General features: G+C 39.4%; 1 protein-coding gene across 1 annotated transcript in view; it reads left to right on the forward strand.

Annotated features, from left to right (window-relative positions):
* Positions 1 to 821: 821 nt before the first annotated feature.
* The window catches only part of oca2 (oculocutaneous albinism II), a gene marked incomplete at its 5' end in the record, with an annotated part of 49,748 nt that continues 24,898 nt past the window's right edge, over positions 822 to 25,671 (forward strand). Inside the window, 16 exons of the mRNA XM_083940665.1 lie at positions 822 to 1,063; positions 4,556 to 4,651; positions 6,221 to 6,418; positions 6,751 to 6,808; positions 7,417 to 7,489; positions 8,012 to 8,169; positions 8,260 to 8,342; positions 8,792 to 8,945; positions 11,818 to 11,889; positions 13,396 to 13,461; positions 14,373 to 14,429; positions 15,562 to 15,686; positions 17,057 to 17,195; positions 22,893 to 23,025; positions 24,960 to 25,107; positions 25,559 to 25,616. Coding sequence (XP_083796791.1) covers positions 822 to 1,063; positions 4,556 to 4,651; positions 6,221 to 6,418; positions 6,751 to 6,808; positions 7,417 to 7,489; positions 8,012 to 8,169; positions 8,260 to 8,342; positions 8,792 to 8,945; positions 11,818 to 11,889; positions 13,396 to 13,461; positions 14,373 to 14,429; positions 15,562 to 15,686; positions 17,057 to 17,195; positions 22,893 to 23,025; positions 24,960 to 25,107; positions 25,559 to 25,616 — 1,860 coding nt within the window. The remainder of the gene's footprint in view (positions 1,064 to 4,555; positions 4,652 to 6,220; positions 6,419 to 6,750; positions 6,809 to 7,416; positions 7,490 to 8,011; positions 8,170 to 8,259; positions 8,343 to 8,791; positions 8,946 to 11,817; positions 11,890 to 13,395; positions 13,462 to 14,372; positions 14,430 to 15,561; positions 15,687 to 17,056; positions 17,196 to 22,892; positions 23,026 to 24,959; positions 25,108 to 25,558; positions 25,617 to 25,671) is intronic.

The raw sequence follows: 25,671 nt of genomic DNA on the forward strand, positions 1-25,671 counted from the left end.
AGGTAGACTGCTGATTTTCAACCGCCTGGCAACCGCGACTCATCTGATGAACTTTTAGTAGCAGCTGAGTAGGGAGCTAGCTGCAGTGACACTGGTTTAAAATCTGCAACGTTTCCCTTAAGTTACCTGCTAGCTTGGTTATCAAAACTTTAAAAACCTGAAAACACGCTATGAGAGGGTGAATCAAGATGGACAACCACCAAAAACAAATTCCCAGGTATTATACAGTGCCATGGATATGCATAAGCCTCTATCCTGTCGCTACCACGGCAACCTGTAAACCACAAGATAGCCACGCCCTAAAGCATACCCTGCGTTATAGTCTATATTACTCTAAATGGGACCATCATTTATAAAATGAACAGCATACTGTATTGAAGAAGACTTAAAACTAGTGATAGAGACCATAAACTCATTAGGAAAACGTTTACTATGGTAATAACTCAAGTTAGAAGTATCAGGGTCTCTCAACTCAACTTCCACATTGGCTTCACTTTTCAGACCCGGAAGCTTTGTCTATCTCTATTATACGGTATACAGTATGTTGAAGACCAAAAACAGAGCTAAATGAGAGAAGTCCTACATATGGAATTACATTTGCAGTAGGTCAGATACAGGACTCTAATGCTAATGCTAAGATTGCTCCTTAACTGTTGTAAATAAGCTAACATGTTAGCCATATCCACTCCAAAGGTGATAACAGTGTTGTGTTTGTTTCCAGTGCCCCCAAGTGGTGACAAAATAATTGCAGGTTTGAATGTTATTCCTATTTCGAGATATCTACTGAACTCTGCTTCTTTTTACTCTCCAGTGGTCTCACCATGTATCTGGAGGGCAAAAACAACATGGAGTTGGAGATGTCTCAGACGTCACCCCAAGGCCATCAGGGCAGGAGCAACCTGAGGTCACCAGAGGCTGTAGCAGGGAACTTTGGGGAGCTGCGTCTGCTGCAGGGCATCTCAGAGAGGAGAGACACCCAGAAGCTGCAGCAGTCTGCAGTTCTGCCCTCAGGACAGTGCATCATCCATGCTGACGGCTTTGTCCCTGTTCGACAAGAGGACGGGTATGGCTACCGTATGACTAAGTGCTTGTGTTTTCTTGTGTTAGTTTATAGACAAGATATCTCATTAATTAGTTTTATTGATTTGAAAGGATGTAAAGATGCTCTGGAGGCTTTAATTGGTTGAGCTCAATGTCAGTGGACTATTTCAAAACTATGTGGCAACCTTGAAAGCCAAAGACTAAATTAACAAGTGTTTTAAAAATATGTGACTGCACCTTAGAGTAGTAGTAGGGACAACTCATCCTGCAAAAAGACCAGCAATTGACCATCTCTAAATAGTTTTCAAATTCCCAAGCCTGTCAGCTTCAAGCCCATAATATGAATGGGTCACAAATGTACTATTTAGATTTTTAAAAAAAGCAAAATAATATCCTGAAAAAGCTGGGCACTGTAGCTTGGAGCAAATATTACGCAGACAAGCGTGAGTTGTTTTTGTTGGGGACTATTTGCAGCGGCCGATTGTTATGCCAGAGAGTTTACAGTCTTTGAAGGATTGAGTCAAAATCATTTACAGTGTCTGTGTTTATTGTAATAAAAGAACATGTCAGCCAACAGCAGTGTGGCTCACTGACGGCAGCAAACAGCAGAGACTAAACCTAGCTGGTGAACACAGTGGAGAGTTTAGCAGATGTTTCACCAGGAGTTGGTGGAAACTAGAAAAGAGACTAAAGGAGACTCCAAATACAGTCAATTTTAATGTTGCTCCTTATCTGCTAAACGTGTTAGCAACTGTTTGTAAACAGGTTCACCATATCAGCTGTTGTGTTTACAACTTGTTTCTCCCCCAAGTGTTCATGCTCTTGAATAATTGAAGTCTACAACTTTCCGTGTATTCTAGTTTAGAAAGAAATTCACACTCATTCTTTCATCTCACTCATTTCTAAAGCCATAACAACAGTTCAACTTTCTGAAGCACACGTGCAGAAGCACATTACACACGCCCTGTTGGTTACATTTTTCAGCGGATGTATGAACATACATGGAAACACTGTTCATCATTCACACAGAGAGACTTAAACGTGTGTGGCTGGGGGTGTGTATCTCAGTCACTCAGGGGGGTGCTAATCTCAAGCCTGTGGCTGTGACGTTAGTGAGATTAAACTTTTTTTGCTTCGTTAACAAAGTCAAAGTTGCACGTGACTAAGAGTGAACTACAGCTGATACACGTGTGTCTCGTGTGAGCCCACGCGGATTACTGTTTGATATTTAGATACCTTTATGTCTAGAGAGATCAGGCACTGTTATTCTTGAGTTCCTGCAGATGAAACATGACACTTTGACACATTAAAATGATTATTCAGTAATAAGACAACCAATACATAAGGGAAAGTAGGACGCAACAAAAAAATTACACAAAAAACAGGGAAAAAATGAAAAGAAAAAGACCATGTAATAATAAAGTGGAAAGATGAGAAAATGCATACAGATGAGAACAAAGAGTGAAAGCTCTTCATCTGCGGCATAGTTTCCAGTTTTCAGTGATAAAAGCTGTGAGGGAGCGCTGCCGTTACAAATTCTTACATGATATCATCTGACATGTTGGCAATATTTTTCCAGCCAATTAGCTCATACCTCAATAGAAAGAATGCTGCAGTGGTGGTAGCTGTTAGGTTGTCTGTCTGGCACTTTGAACAAAGGCATTATGGTCTGTAGTGGGATAGAGAAGCTTGGGCCAGATTTATTAGATTTAAAGGTGAAATCTGTAATTCTAATCCAGTCTGGATCGAGCCACACAACGCTATTCGTGCACAGGCCAGGGGATATTATGGAGATATGATGGAAGATTTTCTGTGCGTAAGAAAGGTGTATGATAGCTGTAGCTCTTTAGTCCTGTATGTGGCTAATGTCATATTGTGTCCATCAAAATTAAACATAGACCTATAACAAATTTGAATTTTAAAGCTGTAATATGAGAAAGGGGTCGCCCACTAATTTGCAGCTAAAAGGCAAATATTTGTCTTGGGAATCAACCTTAGACTTAAAAACCAAGTGGCCAGAATCCAAATAAATGCTAACATTGTTAAATGCTATATCTGCTAGCTCTGCAGCATGTGTAAATAAAACTCTGTTTGTCAACAAGTTCAGCATACCAACTTAAAAACTGATAAAATGTTGTTTCTGCTGCCCCCAAGTGGCCAAAAGATCAGTTAATGCAGGTTTATTTACATGGCTAATTGATGCGTTGTATATAAAGAAACAACCTCCCACAGGCGCAGCACCTAATCTTCTAATTTCAGCTTCAATTTGTGTTCTGTCTGGGCTCAACACCCTGTAAAGACTCCTCATGCCACCGTGCAATCTCCGTGCCAAGTCACATCTAGAGGACAGGATCAGAGTCAGAGAAAGAAAAGGGGAGAAAACGTTTGTAGACATGCAGTAAATCCCTTTATAGTTGTATAGAAGTATCGAAGAGGATTAATGCGACAGGCTTCCCTAATGTAATCTACTCCTTTCAACACCCTGTCCCTCGCAACATTCATCAATTCAAAGCACCCAACTGTCTGCTGTCTGAAGCGTTTTCGTTAACGCCTGCCACACTTGTAAGACAACAACAACACAACCACCACCACCACCACCACCACCACCACCACAGTATTTTGAATTACTGAATTACCTCCCCTATGCCACAGCAGGTTCCATCAAAAATGCCCTCCATTCAAAACATACACTAATTATCCCACAATACTTTTGAAATATAACTAAATAACTGTATAAATAACTAATACAACACAAAAATGCCTGCTGTGTTACGGAAGTGCACAGACTGTGTTCACGCCCCCAACCCCTTTGACAGGCAGAGGGTAAAAACCCTTCAAGATTAGAAGATTAGAAGAAGGGGCCCTTTAGGCTTCAGAAAGATTTCCATAACAGTTTTGGCTCAGTGGGTTGTTATTCCATTACATAACAATTCCCATGACGTCTCACTTATGCCAGAGTAATTGCTGAGATGATAGTGGGCTTGATGAAATAGTGAATTGGTGTTTTTTTTCATAACCATTTATGTGGCAGAGGACGCCATCGGTGCAGCTTTTCACACACTTTTCTAACGAGAGCAGCTTTAAATGTACGTGTGTATGTAAGAGACAGGGATGAAGACAGATATAGAGAGTGTGTGTGTGTGTGTGTGTGTGTGTGTGCGCGCGTGTGTGTGTGTGTGTGTGTGTGTGTGTGGATGTGATTGTTGGTTGAGACCCAGCTGTGATGCTCCAGAGTGCGGCAGCCAGCAGGAGCCTCTGGGGTACAGTGCAGCAGCAGGGGGACAGAAGACACAGTAATGATCTCCTCAGGTTGAGTCACCAGCTGCTCACCCACCTTGATGCCACCCGTGGGTTACAATGGGTCTGGCTAACTGCTTCAACCAGTGACTGACAGTGGTGTCGTGACAGCTGAGGGCTTCTCCATTGAGGTCAAAGTTCACAGAAACTTGTTTTGGGAAAGGACAGATTTAGATGTTTTTTAACTTACCCTATTCCATTGCATTTTTTTCCCCAGACACAATTTCAGCGTGGTCAATATTCTCCGGGGAAAAACAAATTCAGCCAACCTGACAGAGAGGTCGCCTCTGCTGAGATTCTCTCAAGATGACAGGTGTGTAACTACTTACCTTGATCCTTTATTAGATGAATAAATTAGAGAGTGTGAAATAACAATGTGAAAACAAACGTGGAAAATATATAACTTTACCAATAATCTGTGTAATAATTAAAGGAATGATGAAAATTAAATGTGACACTGAAGCATTGCAAAGACATTTTATGGAGTTGATTTTATTTTATTGTAAAATTATTTCAAATATACCTCTTTTAACACTTTTTATTTCATAATGTCTTTTTCCCGAGGTAATTTTTTTTATAACAGAAAAAAATCCGCCTCTCTTGAGCTAGCAGCTTAAACAACCCAAATGTAGCTTCTGTTAGCTGGAACAGAGACGTCTTTGGCTCGAGCACTAACAACGTTAAAGCAATTCTGAATCAACCAACCAGAGTCTGAAAACAGCAAACAGAAACAGGAACTTCTTTTTACTGTATTCAACAACAAAACTGCCTGCTACTGAACTAGCAAGTAGCTAGCAATGAGCTAGGATAGCATATGAGCTTGAGCTTGACATCAAATTGAGGCTGCAGCAGCTAGTAGCTCCATGGCACCATTTTCATTCTCAAGATGTTCCTCAGGGAAAACCCACAAGACTCACAAGAGTAAAAGATTTTCTAGCCAACAGGCTCTAACCAAAGACTGTAGAGATGGACAAAGCGGCTCCACTTCCTCCCACTGTACAGAAGTGAAGGTAAAATGTCAGGGATATGGATGTACATTGACAGAAACCTTCTTTGGGAAAAATGTATTTGAGGTTTACTTTGAGTATACCTCTGGCCTATGACCCATCCTAACATGGAGGGGGCGGGACCTATGACCTGTACTGCAGCTAGCCCCCAGGGGGCGTTCAAGCGGCTTTGGCTTCACTTTTGTGGAGCTGTTAAGCCGTCCATCTTAATATATGTATATGTCTATAGCTCAGTTGGTTAAGCTGCTGGGCAGGTGGGGGCTGCTGAAAGGTGGAGGGTCAGGGATGTAACACCACTTTTATTAAAAGACATAATTATGAAAAGTTGCATTCATTGAGAATAATGTACACATAAGAATAACATCTCACAATAATAACTTAAGATATAGTAATTTCCTAAATTATTTTCCAATTTATTGACCAGTTTTTTACTTTAAGTCCCTCATGTAAATATGTGTGTTGTTAAGACATTTTCTTGAATTAATCTAACACTCTTGGGTCTCATTTAACTGGCCAGTGTGTATCTCATCTTTACTGAAGCATTTGTATTGTCTGACGGAAATATCATATTACCTATTTAATATTCCATGTTAGGCAGAATGACATGCTACAGTAGCAGTGTCATTTAATGATATGGCTCAACTTATGACGTTATTATACAAACTTTCTTATATTGATTCAATTGACAGCGGTGTACAACACATGTAATAAAGTTGTCATTATAGGATGGTTGTCTTTTTGCGAGTCAGTATTAGAAACATGTTTTCAATTTAAGAGCTTATACCCACAGTTTCCTCGCTGTAATAACACTTCTTTCTCTCAGTGTAGCTATGTGGTTGATGCCCAGAGGTATGACACGGATTATTCTTTTCCAGTATAACCTACATGACCCTACATGACCCCGGCTTTGTTGGAGGGGAAGAGCCTTGGGACAACGGCCCCATTGACATGGAGAAGAGATATCGGCTGGGCAGTGAAGTCACCAGCTTGTCCCTGTCCCGCTCCAGCTCCTCGGAGAAGAGCGACCCTCTGGACAACCTTAACCTCAGCTTCAAACTCACCAGTAATATGAAGTGAGACCCCTCTTGTCGTTGCCAATAGGACATTATGACTAACTGGAATATTCTATATATCCCAACCTTTTTTTTCGCTGAGACGAGGGGTCTACATTTGTGATCCAGTGTCTATTTTAAAGACCTAAATAATATACTTTAAAGTTTAAAAGCAACAATTAGTTTTTTACACAGGTAATCGTTTTAGGACACCACCGATTCATCTTGTGACCCCTTGTGGGGGGCCTCACCTCTAGGTTGGAAATCACTGGTATACAGTTGGCTACACTATTATACTAAGCACTATTATATTTCATTTTATTGACTGTTTTTGTATTTTCTTGTCTTTTCAGATGCTGTTTCAAAGTCTCCAAAATTGCCACAATGTTTACGATCGTCGTTCTCTGCAGTGTAAGTGGATGTGTCCCTCTAGAATATCTGACACTTGTGGTATAACAAAACAAAAACATCATATTGTAAAAAAACAAACAAGCTAGGTCTCCAATTTTTGGAAATATGCTTCTTTCCTTTCTTTCTGAGAGGAAAATGTCAAGATTGATTGGTCCTCTCCAGCCCTGTCAAACAAACATATAACTAGTCTTTCACCCAGGAGACTGCTGTCTGTGTCCCGTGTGAAACCAAAAGTTAACATTGACTTGTTACCGTGACTTAATTTACATGACAAACATACTCATACCTAAACCACAATCTTTTTCTAAACCTAACCAAGTAGTTTTGTTTAAATTCACAATGTTAACCAGGTGTTTAAAATGTTTAACAATGAGCGTCGGTCAATAGAAAATACATTTCCCTTGAACCCTAATTGAAGATGTTACTGCTACTGTTACACAGTACCTGCACTGAATTTAAAATAAATTACACACAACACGATTGGCTTTTACTACCTGGGGTTTAGCAAGCCAGCTTTATGTGTTCACTGAATCTGTGAATCTTTCCTTATTTCTCAGAATCTCGATATCTCAATGAATAATAAGTTGTGTAATGTATTCCCATTTCAGCTGTTCTTCAGCATGTATCCAGACCGAGACAACCCTTGGAGGATGTTGGCAGTCTCCCCAACAGACAGTTTCTGTATCCTTTCTTCCTGCATCATTGTCGATCAATGCTTTTTTTCTTTTTAATGTTATGCTCTAAAATTGGAAACAAAAAGTTGGCCGCAAAAGGCTCAGCACTGAGCCTTTAATCAACAAGGAGAGGGGTGGAACATGATGCAGAGACAAGAGAGACAATTAAAAACTACTTTAATTCACAAGGGTCTTCACTCTGCTTTAATCAGTGTGAATGCTGCAAGAGAAGGTAGGTGAGCGCTATCCTGAAAGGTGAACAAATGGTCCCCACTGCTTTTTCAATATGGATTTCAGTCTGAGTCACATCATTGAGGGAGGACAGCATATTCTGAAAAGGACTGTAGAGCGACCTATGGAGCGTTTAATCAGTACCAAAATACCGTCTTCAAAAAGTGGAAAAAAACTTTTCCTGTCTTCTGGTCTTTATTCTAATGCAGTCAAATACAGTCATCTGCAAAAAAGTTTCCTTTCAAATACACAAACACGCATTCAGCATATCCCCTTTTTTCTCTTAACGGTCCCAAAGCAATGAACCTGACAGATTTTCGAGACAACGCTTTACTGAAGCTCCAGGTGGGAGGCCCTTTCACGGGAGGGATGATTGATCTCACCAACCAGGAGTACATCCTGATCCAGGTGGAGCAGACCGAGCAGGCGGGACAACGGCGGAGGAGGTCTCAACAGGCGAGGGCGTCTATGTGACACATTTTGCGTCTTTGCTGTGTTATCTGTGCCGATCAGCAGTCTCATTTGTCCTCTGCTGGCTTTCAACAGGTGATTCATAACTGGACCATTCCTCTGCATGGGGAACGAAGTGACCAGATACTGTTAACAAAAACATTTGAGATGCTCAGCAGGTAATCAGAACGCTGTATGACACTGTGTTGATTTCAACGTGCATGTTGGCTTCTTTGAATGGTCACCTATGAATGTTATTAAAGGGTCACAAAAGGTTGAAGGTTATGACTTTTTATGTTTTCTAGAGATAGGGCAGTCTGACTTTTCTTGATAGCACAGGAGAGAGTCTTTTTTCCACACTTAATTTAGATTTTCTTTCAAAGATATGCTGTTGTCACTATAGTTGTGCCTATAGCCTCACAAAGACACTATAATATAGTAGTTGCTTTCTTGGACAGCATTATAAAACTTAAGGTGTTCATGCTATTTTCTCTCTGCTGCCAGACTTCAACATAGTAAACATTGCACAACAGATTTCTGACATCTTTTTCCTTTATGGAGTGATAATATTCAGTGAAAGAAAAACATGCACATTATTCCCGCTGCTGTGCTTTCCTTTCCCGCACAGTGACCCCATCGTCATCACAGTTCAAGCCTTCCTGCAGGATGATGAGGTGGTGCCGTTATCCATGACCCACCAGAAGCTTTACGTCAATGTGGAGACACAGGTGGCCATCGCAGGAATCATCCTGACTGGGGTCTATGTTCTCATCATCTTTGAGGTAAATGGCCTGTGATGCTCACACTCTTCTATGGATGATGAACGAGTTTGTTTTCAAAACAGTATCTGCTGCCTTTTGGGAAACATGTAACACGTACAGTGGGTATTACAGCAGAGGAATCTGTATCATACCTACACAAATATACTGTGCTTAAAGGTGCTGCACAGCCATATTATGCTTTTTTCATATCACTGGATAAGACCTCTTTTCCTGATATAAAAATGTCCCATATTGTTAGAACAAAGTGAGATTTCGATGGCTTGTTTGACTATAACGCAGGTTGAGGGGCAGATAGACAGAGAGTGCAGATGCTGAAGAACTAGAAACACTGACCAATCAGAGCAGACTTAGCTTTTTTGGGAGAGGAGCTTAAGACAGAGGGTGAATACAGGTATATTCAGACAGACAGCATGAGAAAACCAATTAAACATTAAAGCATGTAAACATAGTAGCAACCCAATACGAGTATTAAAAAAATGAGCATAATATGGGGCCTTTAAAATAACATATAACACTAAGAATTGATGTAGAATTGATATAGTTTTATAATACACAGATTTTTAAAGCCTAACACAAGCACTCCAATAAGACTACATAATCATATGATGTCTAAAACACATTAATTAGTTTCCCAAACTCCATTTTGCCATCCGTCTATACCAGAGAGCTCAACAGGGAGTCTGTCACCCCCAGGGGGTTCTCAGAGCTACTGTGAGAGGGGCAGCCTAATTACTGTTTGGTAATTGTTGAAGTTTTTTCCCCAACAAAATTAAAACATCTGAATGGGTGTATTGATATAAATACAACATATGAGTAGCAAAGATAAAACGGTTTAATTCTTGAAAAAACAACAACCAAAAAAAAACATTTAATTTACACAACATTGGTTTAGCTTAAGCTAAAGTTTAAGGATTCACTGTCTCACATCTTCCAAATGTTTACATTAAAATATGGTGTAAATGTAAAATGATTTGAATTTTTTATTAAATTAGCATTTTATACATCATGAAAAGGTTTTAGGTTTTCCCGTTTAATATACAACTCAATTTTATACTCTATACTGTAAGTAGTTGGGGGTCCCTGCTCCATCTCTCTTTCAGCTAAGGGGTTCTTGGCCTAGAGATGTTGAAGACCACTGATCTATATCATCACTGGGAAAAAAAGTTATTAATGTAATTTAAGATATGTAACAGGTCTAATTATCAGTTGAGTTGATGCTTGAGGATTTACTTGTAAATTATGACATATAAGATATTAAATCCCCACAAATGAGTTGATATTTTGCTCACTTGTTTATATTTAAGCTCCCTGGATCTACATCTATAATCTCCATTCATTTCCAGTCAGTGTTTGGTTTTAATTAGACAGGCTAATCTCCCTGAGTGCGACAGGGTGTGAACTAAGCTGTGTCGGCAGGAGCATCGCTGCGATGTGAAATTCAGAGGGATGACAGCACAGTTACATTCTGCACACACTCACATGTGTCATCTGTGTAACTGACAGGGCCGTTTGCAGAGGTTGTCATTTGAAAGTGTGAGGGGCTGTCTCTAAAGTAGGAGAGCATGGGTGTTCGGACATCAACGAGATGTCATCAGAATCAGAAGTACTTTAATAATCCCAGGGGGAAATTGTTTTTGTTTCAAACTCCAGCTATACAAACAGGATATTTACCAACAGTATTATACAGATAACATAGGTGGTCATCTGACTTCAGCTCTGTCAGTTCTCCATAAGCTAGTGTCTCACTCCCCTGCAGAGAAACTTTGTTTTCCTCCATCACACTTGAATTCAATGATCACATTCTGTTGTCTGAATGATGAGTTCAAACAAAGGTAACGCTCAATGTGTCACTAATTGCTCACTAATTTTCAGATTCTTCAGTGAAATGTTCTAACTGAGGTCCAAGGTAAAGAATCACATTCCTCGAGTCTCTTTTATCGATTATCTGAACAGATGTCCTCAGACAGGGAGAAGTTTCTGAGAGTCTGTGGATCAAGTTCTTATCCATCTTGAGTGATGAGTTGCGCAGTTCAGCAAGGTCAATATGCATTAAAGACCAAGACTGTTCTCCTCAAACATTGTGCGTTTACAAAAGAAAACAGAGTTAATGTGCCAGATAAAGCTGTCAATAAAACTGCCTTATGTAATGCAATTTTAAAATTTTTATTAGCTAGTTTTCCCTTCAGGTAAAAATCAAAAAATCAAAAGTGTTCATTGGGAAGAGCATCTGCATTTGCTAATATACACAGTGACAGTGGCCTACTTTTCTGCAATTACTTTTCAGTGGCATGGATGCCAGAGGAGCAGCTCTGATGTCTGATAACATTCCTAATATGGACTTCATTTTCTAATAATGAAATGTGTCATACATGGAAGTATTGATTGAGCCAGGTGGAAGAGGGCGACTCTTAACAGCGTCACAGAGTTGTCTGTAATAGCTCCTTGAAAATCTGCAGTTCTATTTTGCACAGAAGAAAATGTCAAAGCATCATAGAACTAATGCAACGCACTCATGTTACCTGTTACCTACCCTACCTTCTGAGAACAATTGGGTTTATTAACATAAGGTAATAACATAAAATGACGTAGCCTACGACAAAACAGAAAAAACATCATGAACCAGAAAATAATTCCTGAATTAATAAAACAAGCTGTAGCTTTGCAGCAATTACTATTAAGTCATTCCAGCATTCAACTCAAAATGCCAGATTTGTCATGTAATGCATAATATTTTACATAATATTTGATTGTGAGAGTGCATTTGGACTGTATGTGGATGAGAGTACGACAAAGGTTATATCTATATTAAAATATCGCAGCCTTATTCAGTTCATAGGTATTAAATAAAGTGTTTATTGTGAATCTTTTTCAGATTGTGCACCGTACTCTAGCTGCCATGCTGGGATCTTTGGCAGCATTAGCTGCTCTGGCTGTCATTGGGGATGTAAGTCTCTTTTACTTTTGTGTTTTAGCGAGCTTTAAAATAAATAACTACTGAGCAATCATTATATTTTTGTCAAAATATGAGGAGAAAGAAACATTGTTTGCTAGCTTAATAGCTGTCAGTTAGCTAGCCATGCTACCCTGGCTAAATTGGTCGCTGTATTGGCCAAGTAACACTACAAATGACAGTGGAAATATCCCTTCATTAGCTATAAACTTAGTTGTTTGTAAAACATCTTTTTCAGCAGCCGTTGAATGATATAACATCAAGTGCGTGTTGAACAGAGCTGGGATATAAGTTAGCTGCTTCTTCCTGGTAAAGTTTCCCAATCAAGGGGTTCAATATGGCTGCCAATTTAATTTGGCAAGTCGTCAACAGAGGAATTTATAGTTGTTATAGAGTTGTTTATCGTGCGATCACATATTCATCAAAAGCTTCTATTTCTCGATAATAATTTATTAGAAGTTTTTAAGCATGCTATTTTTCTGCAAACCACAGATACATTTAATCTCAACCTTTTTAAACCACTGCAAACCGTTTTCACCCAACTTTGGCACTTTGGATGCAGTTTTAAACACGCATTTAACGCTTTGAATTCAAACCAAAAGCACTACTTAGGTTTACGCATCAAAACTACTTGTTTAGGTTTCCAAAATGATCATGGTTTGGGTTAAAACATGAACGTCTGTTCTGTAATTAATTTCAGTATTCACACAGACACTAATGGAACACAAACCTCTGTGTCCTGGGTCAAAGTCTGGCAAGTGTATGACCCGACAAGTGATTCCTACCTCCTCCTTGAGCGGAGTTTGAAGCTTTTTATGCTGCGTCACCTGACTCCAAAAGCACTTGCTCTGAGCATGTAATATAGACACGGATGATGGAGTCAGTTGAAAGGCTGCTGCGTCTCATACAGATGCTGAAGGATGTAAAAAAATGTTAAATAGGAACATTTCTGTGGTTTGCAGAAACAAACGATGACAAAACAAAAAGATCTGGTGATCTTGTGACTGGGCTGTTCATAACCTAGTTCAACAACATATTTTGGAAAAGGTGAATACCACAACTTGGAAAATTGTTGTCAAAAATCCAACTTGTGCGAGAAAAGCAGAGGTGAAATGAATTGAATGAAAAAAACATTAATTATGGGTTCCAGTTTGTGCGTCTCACTGGGACACTTCAGTTGAACACAGCCATCATTAGATTAATACGTTCCACTTGTGCTTTTTCTATAAGAAGATGTCGACTGTAGAAAAAGACCTATAGTACCCACATGCAGGATCTTGGCAAGGGAGGAGTTATAGCAGCTCTAAAATACAGTTTCAAATGCATTTGTTAAACTTCCCAGGAAGTCGAGTACTGTACTGAAAAGAACCCAATTGCCTGATCTTAAGTAGGGATTAATGTATCTGACACTAATATGTGGATTCCTTACTTTCTGCTTTTTCTTCACAGAACTGATAATTGTTAATGTGAAATCTAATTATCTTTGTGTCTCTCTCACAGCGGCCCAGTCTGGTTACTGTGGTCGAGTGGATCGACTATGAGACGCTGGCTCTTCTGTTTGGCATGGTTAGACTCTTAAGTCAATGATGTTTTTCAAATGTTAATTTACTCCACGAAATTCCCTCTGGGCAGTTCTACAAAAATCTTTATTTCGTATTCCTGGAAGATTTGACTTCACTGTCTGACATCTTATCGTCTCTTTATGCACTTTCTATCTTTCAACTACTGACAATTAAATCTGTTCCTGTGGAGGCAAGTAAAAAAATGACAATAGTAAATCTGGTCTCCATGGAGACAAACATGTGCTGTCAAGGTTGGCATAAAATTCAAAAGTTTGAGGCTTTTCAATGACAGCATTGTATTCGAATCATTTTTTTAATTATAACTTTAGAGCAGATCATATCTCTAATAAAATATTCCACTCATTATTCACATTAAAGCTCATTCTGCCAGATCAGTGATATCTACATTTCATACTGATGCATGACCACAGATGGTAGCTTCCTTTGGACAACTTCCACTGTCAACAGCTGCCACAGAAAATTTCATCTCATTCTGCAAATACAGCAGAGAGACTTTCTGAAAAATATACCAAACCTATAATACAGCAAATACATTTCAAAAATAGAGTGTATTTATGCTACAATCATTAATAATATGTCTAATATAGAGCAATTATGTACAACAGTGTATGCATGATTTAAATTCAGGTGTATATAATTTATACCCTCTTTGTTTTGGACTGTGTTCTCTGCCTTTGCACTCATTTTGCTGCTGTACTGTCATGGGGATGATAGTAAATCAGTGAAATAAGTATCCTTAAATCCTGAAAGTAGGGCACATTTCTTACTGACCACCATCTCTTACCTGAGCACCGCCTTGTTGTCTGTGGCAAATATTTTTGAAATATATATATATATATATATATATATATATAATATATTGAGTGTCATAATCCTGTGTCCTTTTTCTTCCAGATGGTACTGGTGGCCATTTTTTCAGAGACTGGCTTCTTTGATTACTGTGCTGTGAAGGTGAGTTGTCACACTGAATATAACTAAATGGGTAATATTAATCCAGAAAGTTGTGAACATGAAGATATACAGTGACATAGCAGTTATTGTCGATTTTATATCCTTTCACAATATACCATTTAATTTTGGGACACTGAGACTATGAAAATAGCAGCCCACTGGTATTTCAGAGTTGTCTCGAAGGCGACAGGATTTGAGCTATTTCTGAAATCAGCCCTGAAACATGATAAGCCTGTAGTTTTTACGTTGACTCATCTGACATGAGCAAGATTTTGGAGGACCTTTGTAATGTAAGATGGCCTAACAAGTTTAGATGCCTATCTTTACATGCTTCCTCAAATGTACAGCACAATATTAGGCTGATATTATAGTTCAGAATACTTGGGCAGTGCTGCCTATTGAAATGGGACAAATTTGTTTCATATTTATTACTTAGAGAAGAATAAATCCTGTTTTTGTTTTTTTACTGCAACTGCTCCTGGTATGAACATTTTATATGAGTTTATTTCTTGACCTATCCTACAAATAATAAAGGGATACACATTCTCAAATGAGTCTGTTACCTCACAGTAGAAGATAAGACCTTCATCCTCTCTGTACAAGGTTGAGGTTTCCTACCATCAGGAAAAAAATCCCAGTTTTAATCCTGAATATTTTCTCTGGATGGTGCCTTTGACAGTTGTGAACAGAGGGATCATGCAGGCTCATGAATTTTAAGTGTAAGTTGGACAAGGGCAGGCCCTCCAAATGAATATACCTTCTCTGAGAACAGCTTAGCGGATCTGACACGCCGGACTATTACATCTAAAGGTGGCCATTCTGAGACACTCCAACAGGGGGAAAATTGGTATATGAGCAATAAAGTCTGAGCATGGACCTGTGTGTAATTCTATATTATACGGCTAGTTTTGGAATCTGACACCACCCTCTCTAGTGGTGCTCCTAATCTCAATGGGAATTTAAGCTTTGAAGCGCTCATTTATGATGTTTCACTGTGACATTCTTCATGCTTTGTAAGGCTGAAACACATCTCAAAAGTGTCAGAACTGCATTTAAAGTGGAAATGAATCAAGACATCCACTTAATGGGTTGCTAATTGCCAATAACATTGTTACATAACTTCTCTCTGCAGGCTTACCAATTATCCAGAGGAAGAGTGTGGCCGATGATCATCATCCTCTGTCTCATCGCCGCCATTCTCTCTGCTTTTCTTGACAATGTGACCACTATGATGCTTTTCACCCCAGTCACCATCAGGTACCGCATAGCCTTTTGAAATGTCCATCCATCCAAAATCTATATCTGCTTATTTCAACTCACATTGTCCAAGAGGCAGAAAAAAACGTCTTCCACCATGCCTAATGTGACCAGCTACACCAGTCCGTTCTCATTCCTAGGGCATCAAATACTTTTGTTTTGTCACTCTGGAGCATCTGTATGAGACACACCACGCTTTCAGCTGTATCAAATCAAATCAAATCTATCTTTATTTATATGGCACTTTTCATACTTTGACAGTAGCACAAAGTGCCTTACAGAAAATAAAAGCAAAACAACAAACAAAAACATGAACAACAAAGAAACACCATGAAAACCCAAACCTCCTACCCCCAAAAATATACACACAGGGATACTCAAAGACATACACACTCACGCTCACACATAGCCATACACACACCCACCCACACACACACACACACACACATACACCAGCAGTTGCTGAGGAGACATGGCTAGGCACCAAGATCTGAGGTGAGGAAGAATCTACCTTTGGGGGCTGTGCACACCGAAAGGGAATCACGGCCCATGGCTGCAGGGGGCGCCGCCACAGGGACCCCCCCAGCTCAGGCAGACGGGAGGCTCCACACCACGGTGTAGAGCTCTCATTCGGGCCAGGGCTGTCCACGGGACAGCACCCGCATCGGTTGACTAGAGACAACTCCCAGTGTGCTCGGCCCCCTGGAGCAAAACCATCAGCTGCAAAATTAGAAGTAAAAGTGACAAAGTCAGCCAAAAATACACTTATTACCGTTTATTAAATTCCTTCAAAATCTCCACTTCATATATTAGGTATGTCTGGACAATTTGGATGTAAACTGCAACTTGACTATGTGTTTTAATACAGTAATTTTAGTTTAAATAGGCACGTTAATAGATCACAACCTCCTCTGAAAAAAGTGAATATATTCCAGCCCAGGAAAACACACATTCCATTCCTAAAAACAGAACTACTACACAAAGATACAATTTACTGTAGTACAGTGTCTTATAGACCAACTGTATGTGTGCCACTCACTTCTGTCTCTCCCTTGTTGTAAGTCTTTCTATTTTCAGCCCATACGGTGAACCATTATTACGTTCCCAAAATTGTTTTTTTGTTGTCACAAGGTAAAAATATAGAGGAAAATTTGACTTGACTGAAATCAGACACACAAATGACACCGATCCGAGCAAAACTGTGCTCTAATTTGTTACAGGCCAGGGTGGATGTTCTGTGCAGCCACGATGTTAAAGGACCAATGCTTTTTATCTTCCAATATCCTTTTTATATTCCTGTATTTATTTCTCCCACTCGTCGCAATCTAATCGGGGCTAAAGGGCTTTTCTGTCTCTATCTGATTTTGCAGGTTGTGCGAGGTGCTTAATCTAGACCCCAGACATGTCCTGATTGCAGAAGTAATCTTCACCAACATTGGAGGGGCTGCCACAGCTGTCGGAGATCCACCCAACGTGATTATAGTATCAAATCAGGACCTGCGCAAAGAAGTAGGCACTTTCACAGCTCTCTGCCTAAACTTGCACTAATATACTGTAACAGATCAGCTCAGTGTAATCTGACACATCAACCAGACGCTTAGTAAAGCAAACATAATGCTCTGACTGGTATGTGACAAAATAATAATATGATGAAGGGGAGATTACTGTTGGAGCTGTACAGATGGTACAGGTCGGACAGGTGAATGAAAAATGGAGGAACACGTCATCGGAAATAGATTCACGTCACTTCTATCACAAAGCCCATGTGATAGAATGGAAACACTGAGTGTCGCTGTCTCTTGAAGTTTGACCCTGTGTGGTTCAAACATACATCTGTATGTAAGTATGTATGTATATATATATATATATATATATATATATATATATATATATATATATATATATATATATTATATACAGGGCTTTCCCTGCCATGATATGGATTACTCCAGGTGCACAGCATAAGAAAGCACCTGGACGAGCCATCGAATTGGACGGGTGTTTGCTTGTTGTCTTCTACACACATGTGCTGCATGATGATTAGCAAACACAACAGCACAGAGAGTGTTACACACACAACATGCATGCTGCAGCAGCAGCTTCAGCCCACGTGTTATGCTAAGTTTTCACAGGCAGTGACAGTGGTACGAGCAAAGTTAGAGAAAGAATGAGAGGCAGGTGTAAGTGTTTTTAGTATAAAGTTGCAATAATATTATAGTTGTGCAGCAGCAGTGCAGTGTGTGTACACTTTATTTGTTAGTGAACAAATGCAACAACTCTTCAAGACCCAAGCCAAGTTACTGTGTTGTGCATGCTAACGTTACCTACTGAAGCTAGCATTAACGTCAGCACTGGGTCACCAACATACTATGGACCAGCTATTATCATTTTAGTGACAAGCTGCTCCTCCTAAGATCTGCCCTAGTATAGGTGATCGCTCCCTAGATGCAACTGACAACCACTAAGCTTTAATGATGCAATGATGATGCATCAATGCCACAGATACGCAAATGATCATATGGCATGATGCTGCTTTACTCCTCAGTCTGTAAAGAGTGCAGTGTTTTGAAAATGTCATCTAATGACAAGATGTTTGGGTAATTATAAAAGGAGCATCACTGCAACGACGAAGCACATTGAGATACAGTGCTGACAGTTACTATTCCAAATAACTCTGCTGCAACAGACGGACTACAGCACCACTTCTCTCATAAGCAGTATTTTGATATTAACATTGAATCAAATGACTTCCTGTAACTCGAATGCTGCCAGTGTAACTAAATGTTAACACCCATCTGCAGCTTTATACAGTTTTTAGCTCATCGTTTTGGTTAATTTGTCCAGACTTGAATACAACAGGTGGCAAGAAAGAGGGAAGGCCATGTTGCAATGTGTCTGCTACAGTAGGTGTGTAAGTAAGCAGTTGTATGCTAACGTATTAGTAATAAGAGCTAGATAAAAAATAAGATATGTAAAAAATGTGTCACAGCAAACAAAAACAATTCATCACAGTTCCTCTACACAGAGTGCAGCAACAGAATAACTGCACAACTTTGAATAACTGCATAACAGTGTGGCATTAGAGCTCGCCAGGTGCTTCAACTAAGAGTTTTGGCACATCCACTTTGTTCAAATCTACAGTAATAATAATGATAATATAGAAAAAAAATATATATAGAAAAAAAATAATAATAACAGAGTTTATTTATATAGCGCTTTTCAAGATACTTAAGTTAGATAATAGATCCCGGCGATGTAATAGTCATGCACTTACTGTATCCTGGTGAGAGTTTAATGGCAGTCTTTTTTAAAAAAAGCCTTTATATTTATTCATAAGCTCTGACATTCATGATCCAATATAGCCTTTACAGTGCATACACATTTATAATGCCCATATAGTCATATAAGTATCATCAGCAGTTTTTATTGGTATGCACAGGGGTAAATTTGATATTCTGTGTTTTCTGGGTTGTACATATGTTTTCTGTGTTCAGCACGATCTCTCCATGTATCTATACCGCTGTGAGTTGTGACCCTTATTTATGTTGATGTGCAGGTGATGAATGGGGATGTAGTGGCAGTGAAACCAATTTCTATTTTTGCTGCTGCCATCATAAATCAGGGGAATTAAAGATGTCAAAACAGTGGAGAAAGAAAGTTTAACACCTTCCTATAAAGTAGCTGCCCAGTGTTACAGTGCATACTGTTGCTCTATAGCTGCCCTCCTGTCGCCAAGCGTTTATAAGATCTGACTTTAAATTCTTCTGCATAAATATAACTTTATGTCATACAGTTAACATGACAATTCATAGAGTCATAATAAGCAACAGAGTCGCTCTGAAGCCGGAGATCATTTTTAACGACGCGTACACAGACGCATGATGTTGGTTATAGAATAGAATAGAAATACTTTATTGATCCCAAGCTGGGAAATTACAGATGGTTGAGCCCGTCTGCAGAAAGTGACTCGGTTATCTATGCGAATGCGTGGTCAAAGAACAAATATCTCCAGCTTAATAATCCCCTTTTTTGTACATTCATGTATTTATGATGCTAGTAATGGAGTAACTCCGTCCTAGTGCTTTCAGCTTCTGCAACATACTGACCTGCAGCTTATATTGTTCCCGCTCTAGTCTTCTATGAATGGACTGCTGGTGATTCTTTCTTTAGTATTGGTTTCTGATTAAACTTGTGAAGGAGACAGTGTCACTCCTGATGCAATAATTTGTGAAAGCATGTAACTGAATGCCCAGAATACATTTTGGCAGCTCATTGAATTTTTTAGTAATTGCCCCTTTAAAAATAATACTTTGGTTAATGCCACTGACTGTCATACGGTAGACCGTGAATTAAATCCTGGTCAGGGCATAGCAAAAAGAAAATCGAGTGTGGGTCCTCCGGCAAGATCCTTCATGCTATCTGCCTACGTCAAGTATGGGCCAAACCATAAACAAGAGAGTTATACTGGCTCAGATGTTGCCCGGGTCAACAAGCTCTGCCTCAGGTGTTAGGTAGCCAGGACAACCTGATGAGAAATGGGTTACTGACATAAGACATTCGTGGACTAGAGGCAGAGAATATAGAACTACGTACTGGAATGTAGCACTCTGCATAATATTTGTATATAATATGTATATAATATATACAGTGTATATATACTGTATATACATAGCACATATACATATTCTTTAAACACACTTTCCTGATTGTAAATTAGGTCCAAACCTATAAATAAAAACCCTGGATAGACCATGAAGTCGCATTGCTGTCAGCCTAATTGACAGATAGATTGTTGTTCTCTACCCCTCCATGATATTTTAGAAAATCATTCACAAGACAAGTTTCTGTATTGCACGAACCGGGATGTTAGTAAACAGCAGCTAGAACATTTTGCTTAGTTGATAAGAGCAGCCTGTAGCTGTCTGAAAAGGGCAATGACTTGTAGGCTCTCCTCATAACCTTCACTCTTCTTATACTCAGAGGGGCATAATGCTGCATCACTAGAAGACATGACATTTTCACAGCTGCTTCATGTGGCATCTGTTCACTGCGTGTGACATTTTAGCCTTTGCGGGTGTAGCAGTATGCGGTCTCCTCCAGTGTACAGTAGCTCCTACCACACCAGGCTCCCACAGCCTGTGTCCAGTTTGCCTTGGCTCCGTTTCCCAGGTGACAGAACCGTAGGGACCCAGCAGCGCGCTCATTCACTCATGTCTGGCCTCTGATAAGGGCAGCTTTTGTGTGCATGCATGGTTTGCTTGTCTGTTTGTTTGTTTGTTTGCATGCTTGTTTGTTTGTGTGAGAGGGAGAAATAGAAGAGATATAAAGAATGGCACATCTGTGAGGTGTGTGTTTGGGTAATTCTGCCCCTCATCAGAGTGTCCTCGTATTTGATTTGTTACAGAGCAAGGTAGCATGGTGCATTCACAATCTCTACCTCCTTTTGGTATACTTTCTTTGAGGGATATTAGTGACTCTTCTTGCCAAATGGATCTCCTCCAACCAGTCTGGCTCTGAAATATGGACACACTGGGGTCACAACGTTTGGCTGCAAACAGACATACATTACAACAGCAAACACTCAAACACTCAAGCTTGGATTCTTTAGTGGTTTGCTATCTTTTGTCTTGCCACTGAATGATACGAAATAAGCTACAGAAATGTATTGAACTGAGACACAGAAACAGGGCATTCACAATCTAGTTTACAACCAAAACAGCAATGGTATGAGTTTTCATTTACAGCAGGCTTGCATGAGCTGCTATCCACAACCCCACAAGACAGCCCTGAGGGTCACAGAACCATGAGAGCAGGTATTTTTGGAAGCATAGTATAAAGTTATATTTAATTGATTATATGCTTCAAGGGGAACTACAACCATTTTCAAAATTCCTACATGTTATTCCTATGGTCTAAGAAAGTCCAAAATTATTAGTAAATATGAACAACTCTCTCCCCAATCCAAAAACTAGAGTGCTAACTCACATTTGTGATGTCATCAGGTGTAAAGCGTGAAGCTGCTCCATAGACAATGAAATGGGAAAGATGTTAAAGATGACACAGAGAGCATGTTTATTTGTTTCTGTGTACATAAAAAGTCAGGTTCTGTTCCGACCCTGAACCATTTCACCCCAAACCTGTTGCTTTATACTTAATAAACATGTACGTTTATACGATAATATGTAAAAACATATGCTGGAGTAGCTTCTACTCCAAAGAAGCCAATATGTGTAAAAAGGGTAACGGTGTACTCAAAAGAGCAAGCACAACTATAAAGCAAGTAGACCCTACTTCTATATCAGTCAATAAAAGATAATCATACTATTATTTAGTATTTATTAAAAAAAGATAAATAAAAAGTACTCATATAAGCCTAGTATACTTAAGTATAACATTATTACATAAGTACAGAGCTGAAAGTATACTCTATGCTTATTTTCTTTTTTGTTTATAAGTATACAACTTGCGGTCAGACGTTCAAACGCTATTCTTCATGGGAGGCTTAATACCAGGTGTTTCAGATGTTTATTATCTGTGAGATGATTTAAACGTAAATGTGTTGAATGATTAATTCATATTTTAAAAATTGCTGGTTTATTTTGCTGCACCCCTCCTATCCCTTTTTCATAGACTTTTGTTGTTGCAGTTTGAAACTGCAAATCCTGTAGAGGTCACTATTAACCACTTTAATCAGTGGATAACTGTATTTCTATTCTCCATACTGTGCAGGCATAAGTATGAAATACATCTCGTGCACGAAGTAAGAAGTGCTTTGTGCCAAACTAGAGCTTTGTGGACATGAAAACCCCTTATAGATATTATTTACTTTTCATTTTTCATGGCATTTCCTCAGGCTGCTCTCAAATCTAAACTTAATATAATGCCACTGTATGCATCTTAACACATCCATTCTTTGCCAGACATACCAAAGTCTAAGTGTTTATATTACTGTATTACAATGAGAGAACATGTAGATATGCGGCTAAACCTGCAGCTGCTTACAGCCTTTTGCAGTGTTTTTTTTTTGTCTCAGACAATGAACAGTTTAGCTGAAGTGCTGTACAGATAATCACTACATGGAGTTGTCTGACTGTTTTCTCACCAAAACAGATGTCTAGACATTAATTTCCATATCTGAATGAAACCTTGGAGCACTCTTTATCTTCAAAGACTATGTTGTCTAATATATTATTCTTTGTTTTACAGGGAATTGATTTCGCCAGTTTCACAGGCTACATGTTCCTTGGAATATGCCTCGTCCTCTTCAGCTCCTTTCCTTTCTTGCGTATGCTCTACTGGAACAAAAAACTCTACAACAAAGAGTCCATTGAAATAGTTGGTGAGTTCAGATGAAGGGAAGTTATCATGTTGTCATGGAGCTGAAATGTAAATTGTAGGATTGCTCTGGACATGGCACAATCCAAATTCAATCATGAAGGCTTTGGATTATTAGTGTGAAGTGTATTAACCCCCTGAGAACATCTGTGCACATACAACCCCCACACTGCAGCTACTCACCTTCTCGGGTGATGCATTGACCTCATAGAAACATCATTAACTCTGCATTATGGCCTCGGCCCGTCTTGCTCATGGTGGATAGTGCCCTCAGGTAATTTCCACACCATTGAATTCACATTTCCCTCTACATTAAAACACTTAATTTTAAGGGAAGATCTCGCTGTGGTCACTCATAGATAAGATGTGCCACATCTTTTTTATTATGAAGAAGGTCAAGGTGCTATATTAATATCCACAGTGATATGCACACAGCTACATTCAGAAACTGTGTCTTTAAATGAGCGGTCAGGACTTCAGAAACACTGATCAATCAGAGCAGACTGTATGAGGAAAAATAAGGTTTTTTTCTAGCAGAAACCCAAAAGTATGAACCTGAAAATGAGCATACTTTGTCCCCTTTAAAGTTTATGACTAGGTTTATAGTATAGGCTACTTTAGGGATTTTAAAGCCCAATTGTTGTCTTAATAAATAATAAATAAGGGTTTGAAAATACATTTAATTAAAGCACTTTGACCTTTTGCCTCTTTCAGCAGTTTGGCTTCATCAAGAGTCTTATGACTCACCCAGTGTCCCAGACACCACATGGCTCATCTCAGAAAACCCCTCTACTGTGATCTACTACTAGTTTGTAGTAAAAAAAGAAAGAAAAAGAGAGCTGCCTGATAGCAGCACAGCAATCCGATCTTGATTTCCCTGTTCTTGTTCTAATTGTGCTATTGTATGAACTAGTCAGCTAAGCAGACTGCAGTTATTTTTTATTTCTCATTAATCATCGATTAATAGAAGAGAAAATAATTTATCTATCTCCCAAGACTTTACATCATTCAGACATTGTCCAGAGGTAGTGTAGGGTAATTTAATAAGAATAAAAACCACAGGGTGTGTTTAGTTTGGATAATAACTGTCTTCCATCCAAGGATCTAGTGCTGCAGTAGATCTTTGCATACAAAACCTCTGCGATGAGGATAATGGACAAAGTAATAAAACAGGGATATTCGTGGGCTATTGTTTTGCAATTCATCCACAAATACAGCCATCTCTAATCAGTGTTTACCCACAATAGTAGAGTGCCCCCCTCAGAGAGACCCTCAGCAGGGGATCATTAAAACAGAGACCACCAACCTCTCCAGTCGTCACCACACCAATCGCATTGAAGGAGTCAGGAAGAACTACTGTTAGGAGCTGTGATGTCCCATTGAGCCCCAGGCCGAACGAAGGAAGCCACTGCCGATCACTGTGGTGACCGTTCAATGCACGCCTGATAGCCATTCTGTAAATCCCACCCTGTGGAGTTTCCTTTTCCCCTGCCAACCTGGCCTACCTAGGAGAGCATGCAGTTAAATCAGCGCAAAGCCCCTGCCCCGACTGGTAATTGTGCAGATTCGCTTACAGGAATATTTTTTGCCAGCGCCAGTTAGATCCTATTAAGGTCACCTAGCAACCTTTCTGAAAAACGATGGCTCCTACTGATATCTACACAGGCGTTCATCTCCCTATCTGCTTCAACATCAGCTGTTCCTGAGCTGGTCAATATGGCCATCGCCTGACTGCATTAGTCTCTTTATGGGGGCTCACAGCATATTGAGCGGAAACATCTTTATATCCTCTCAGTAAGCCTCAGCTGGAGGAGCTATTACCAACCAAATCCCCCATTATAAACACTCTACATACTGTACAGCTACTAAGCTTGACCACTGTGATGACTGTGTGTTTAACATGCACTAAACAGGTGGCTTTCTCTGCTGTTCCTCCAGAACTCAAGCACGAGATCCTGGTTTGGAGGCAGACGGCTCAGCGCATTAACCCTGCCAGCCGAGAGGAGACAGCTGTGAAATGCCTCTTGATGCAAAAAGTCCTCAACCTGGAAAGTCTGCTCCGCAAGATGATGAAAACCTTCCAAAGGTTAGAAGAAAACAGAAAATATATCCGTCATATCAGATAATGTTTGACAGAAACACATTTTCTGTACTCCATTGTTGCTGCTTATAGTCCTGCACATGCTAAAGACATGTTGTTGTTTAAAACCCAACATTGTACTTGGCAAATTATTATTATTATTTTGGCAACAATAATTCAGGAAGGAATAGCAAGAGGAGGTCCAAGAATAGTTTCTTTTTTTGTGCCCTTAATTGTTCAAGATGTTTTCCAGATAAGCATAGCAATTACAACACAAATACAATATCACTCAACAAATACCTAAAAACAACATTAATTATGTATTCATAAACAGCTGGTAGAGGAACAATTTCCACACTTTAACCAATATTTAACTCTTAAGAGAGTGAGTAGTCTATCATGGTTCCCATGCTTTTAACATTCACTAATGAGATTAAAATGTTGCTTTGTCCGACAGTCAAATTTCTCAAGAGGACAAGAACTGGGAGCAAAACATTCAAGAACTGCAAAAGAAGGTAGGCTTTCATACTTCCCCTCAGACAGATTCCTCACACACACTATAACTGTGGA

The sequence above is a fragment of the Echiichthys vipera genome, assembly GCF_963691815.1.
Source record: "Echiichthys vipera genome assembly, chromosome: 3".
Lineage (NCBI taxonomy): Eukaryota > Metazoa > Chordata > Actinopteri > Perciformes > Trachinidae > Echiichthys > Echiichthys vipera.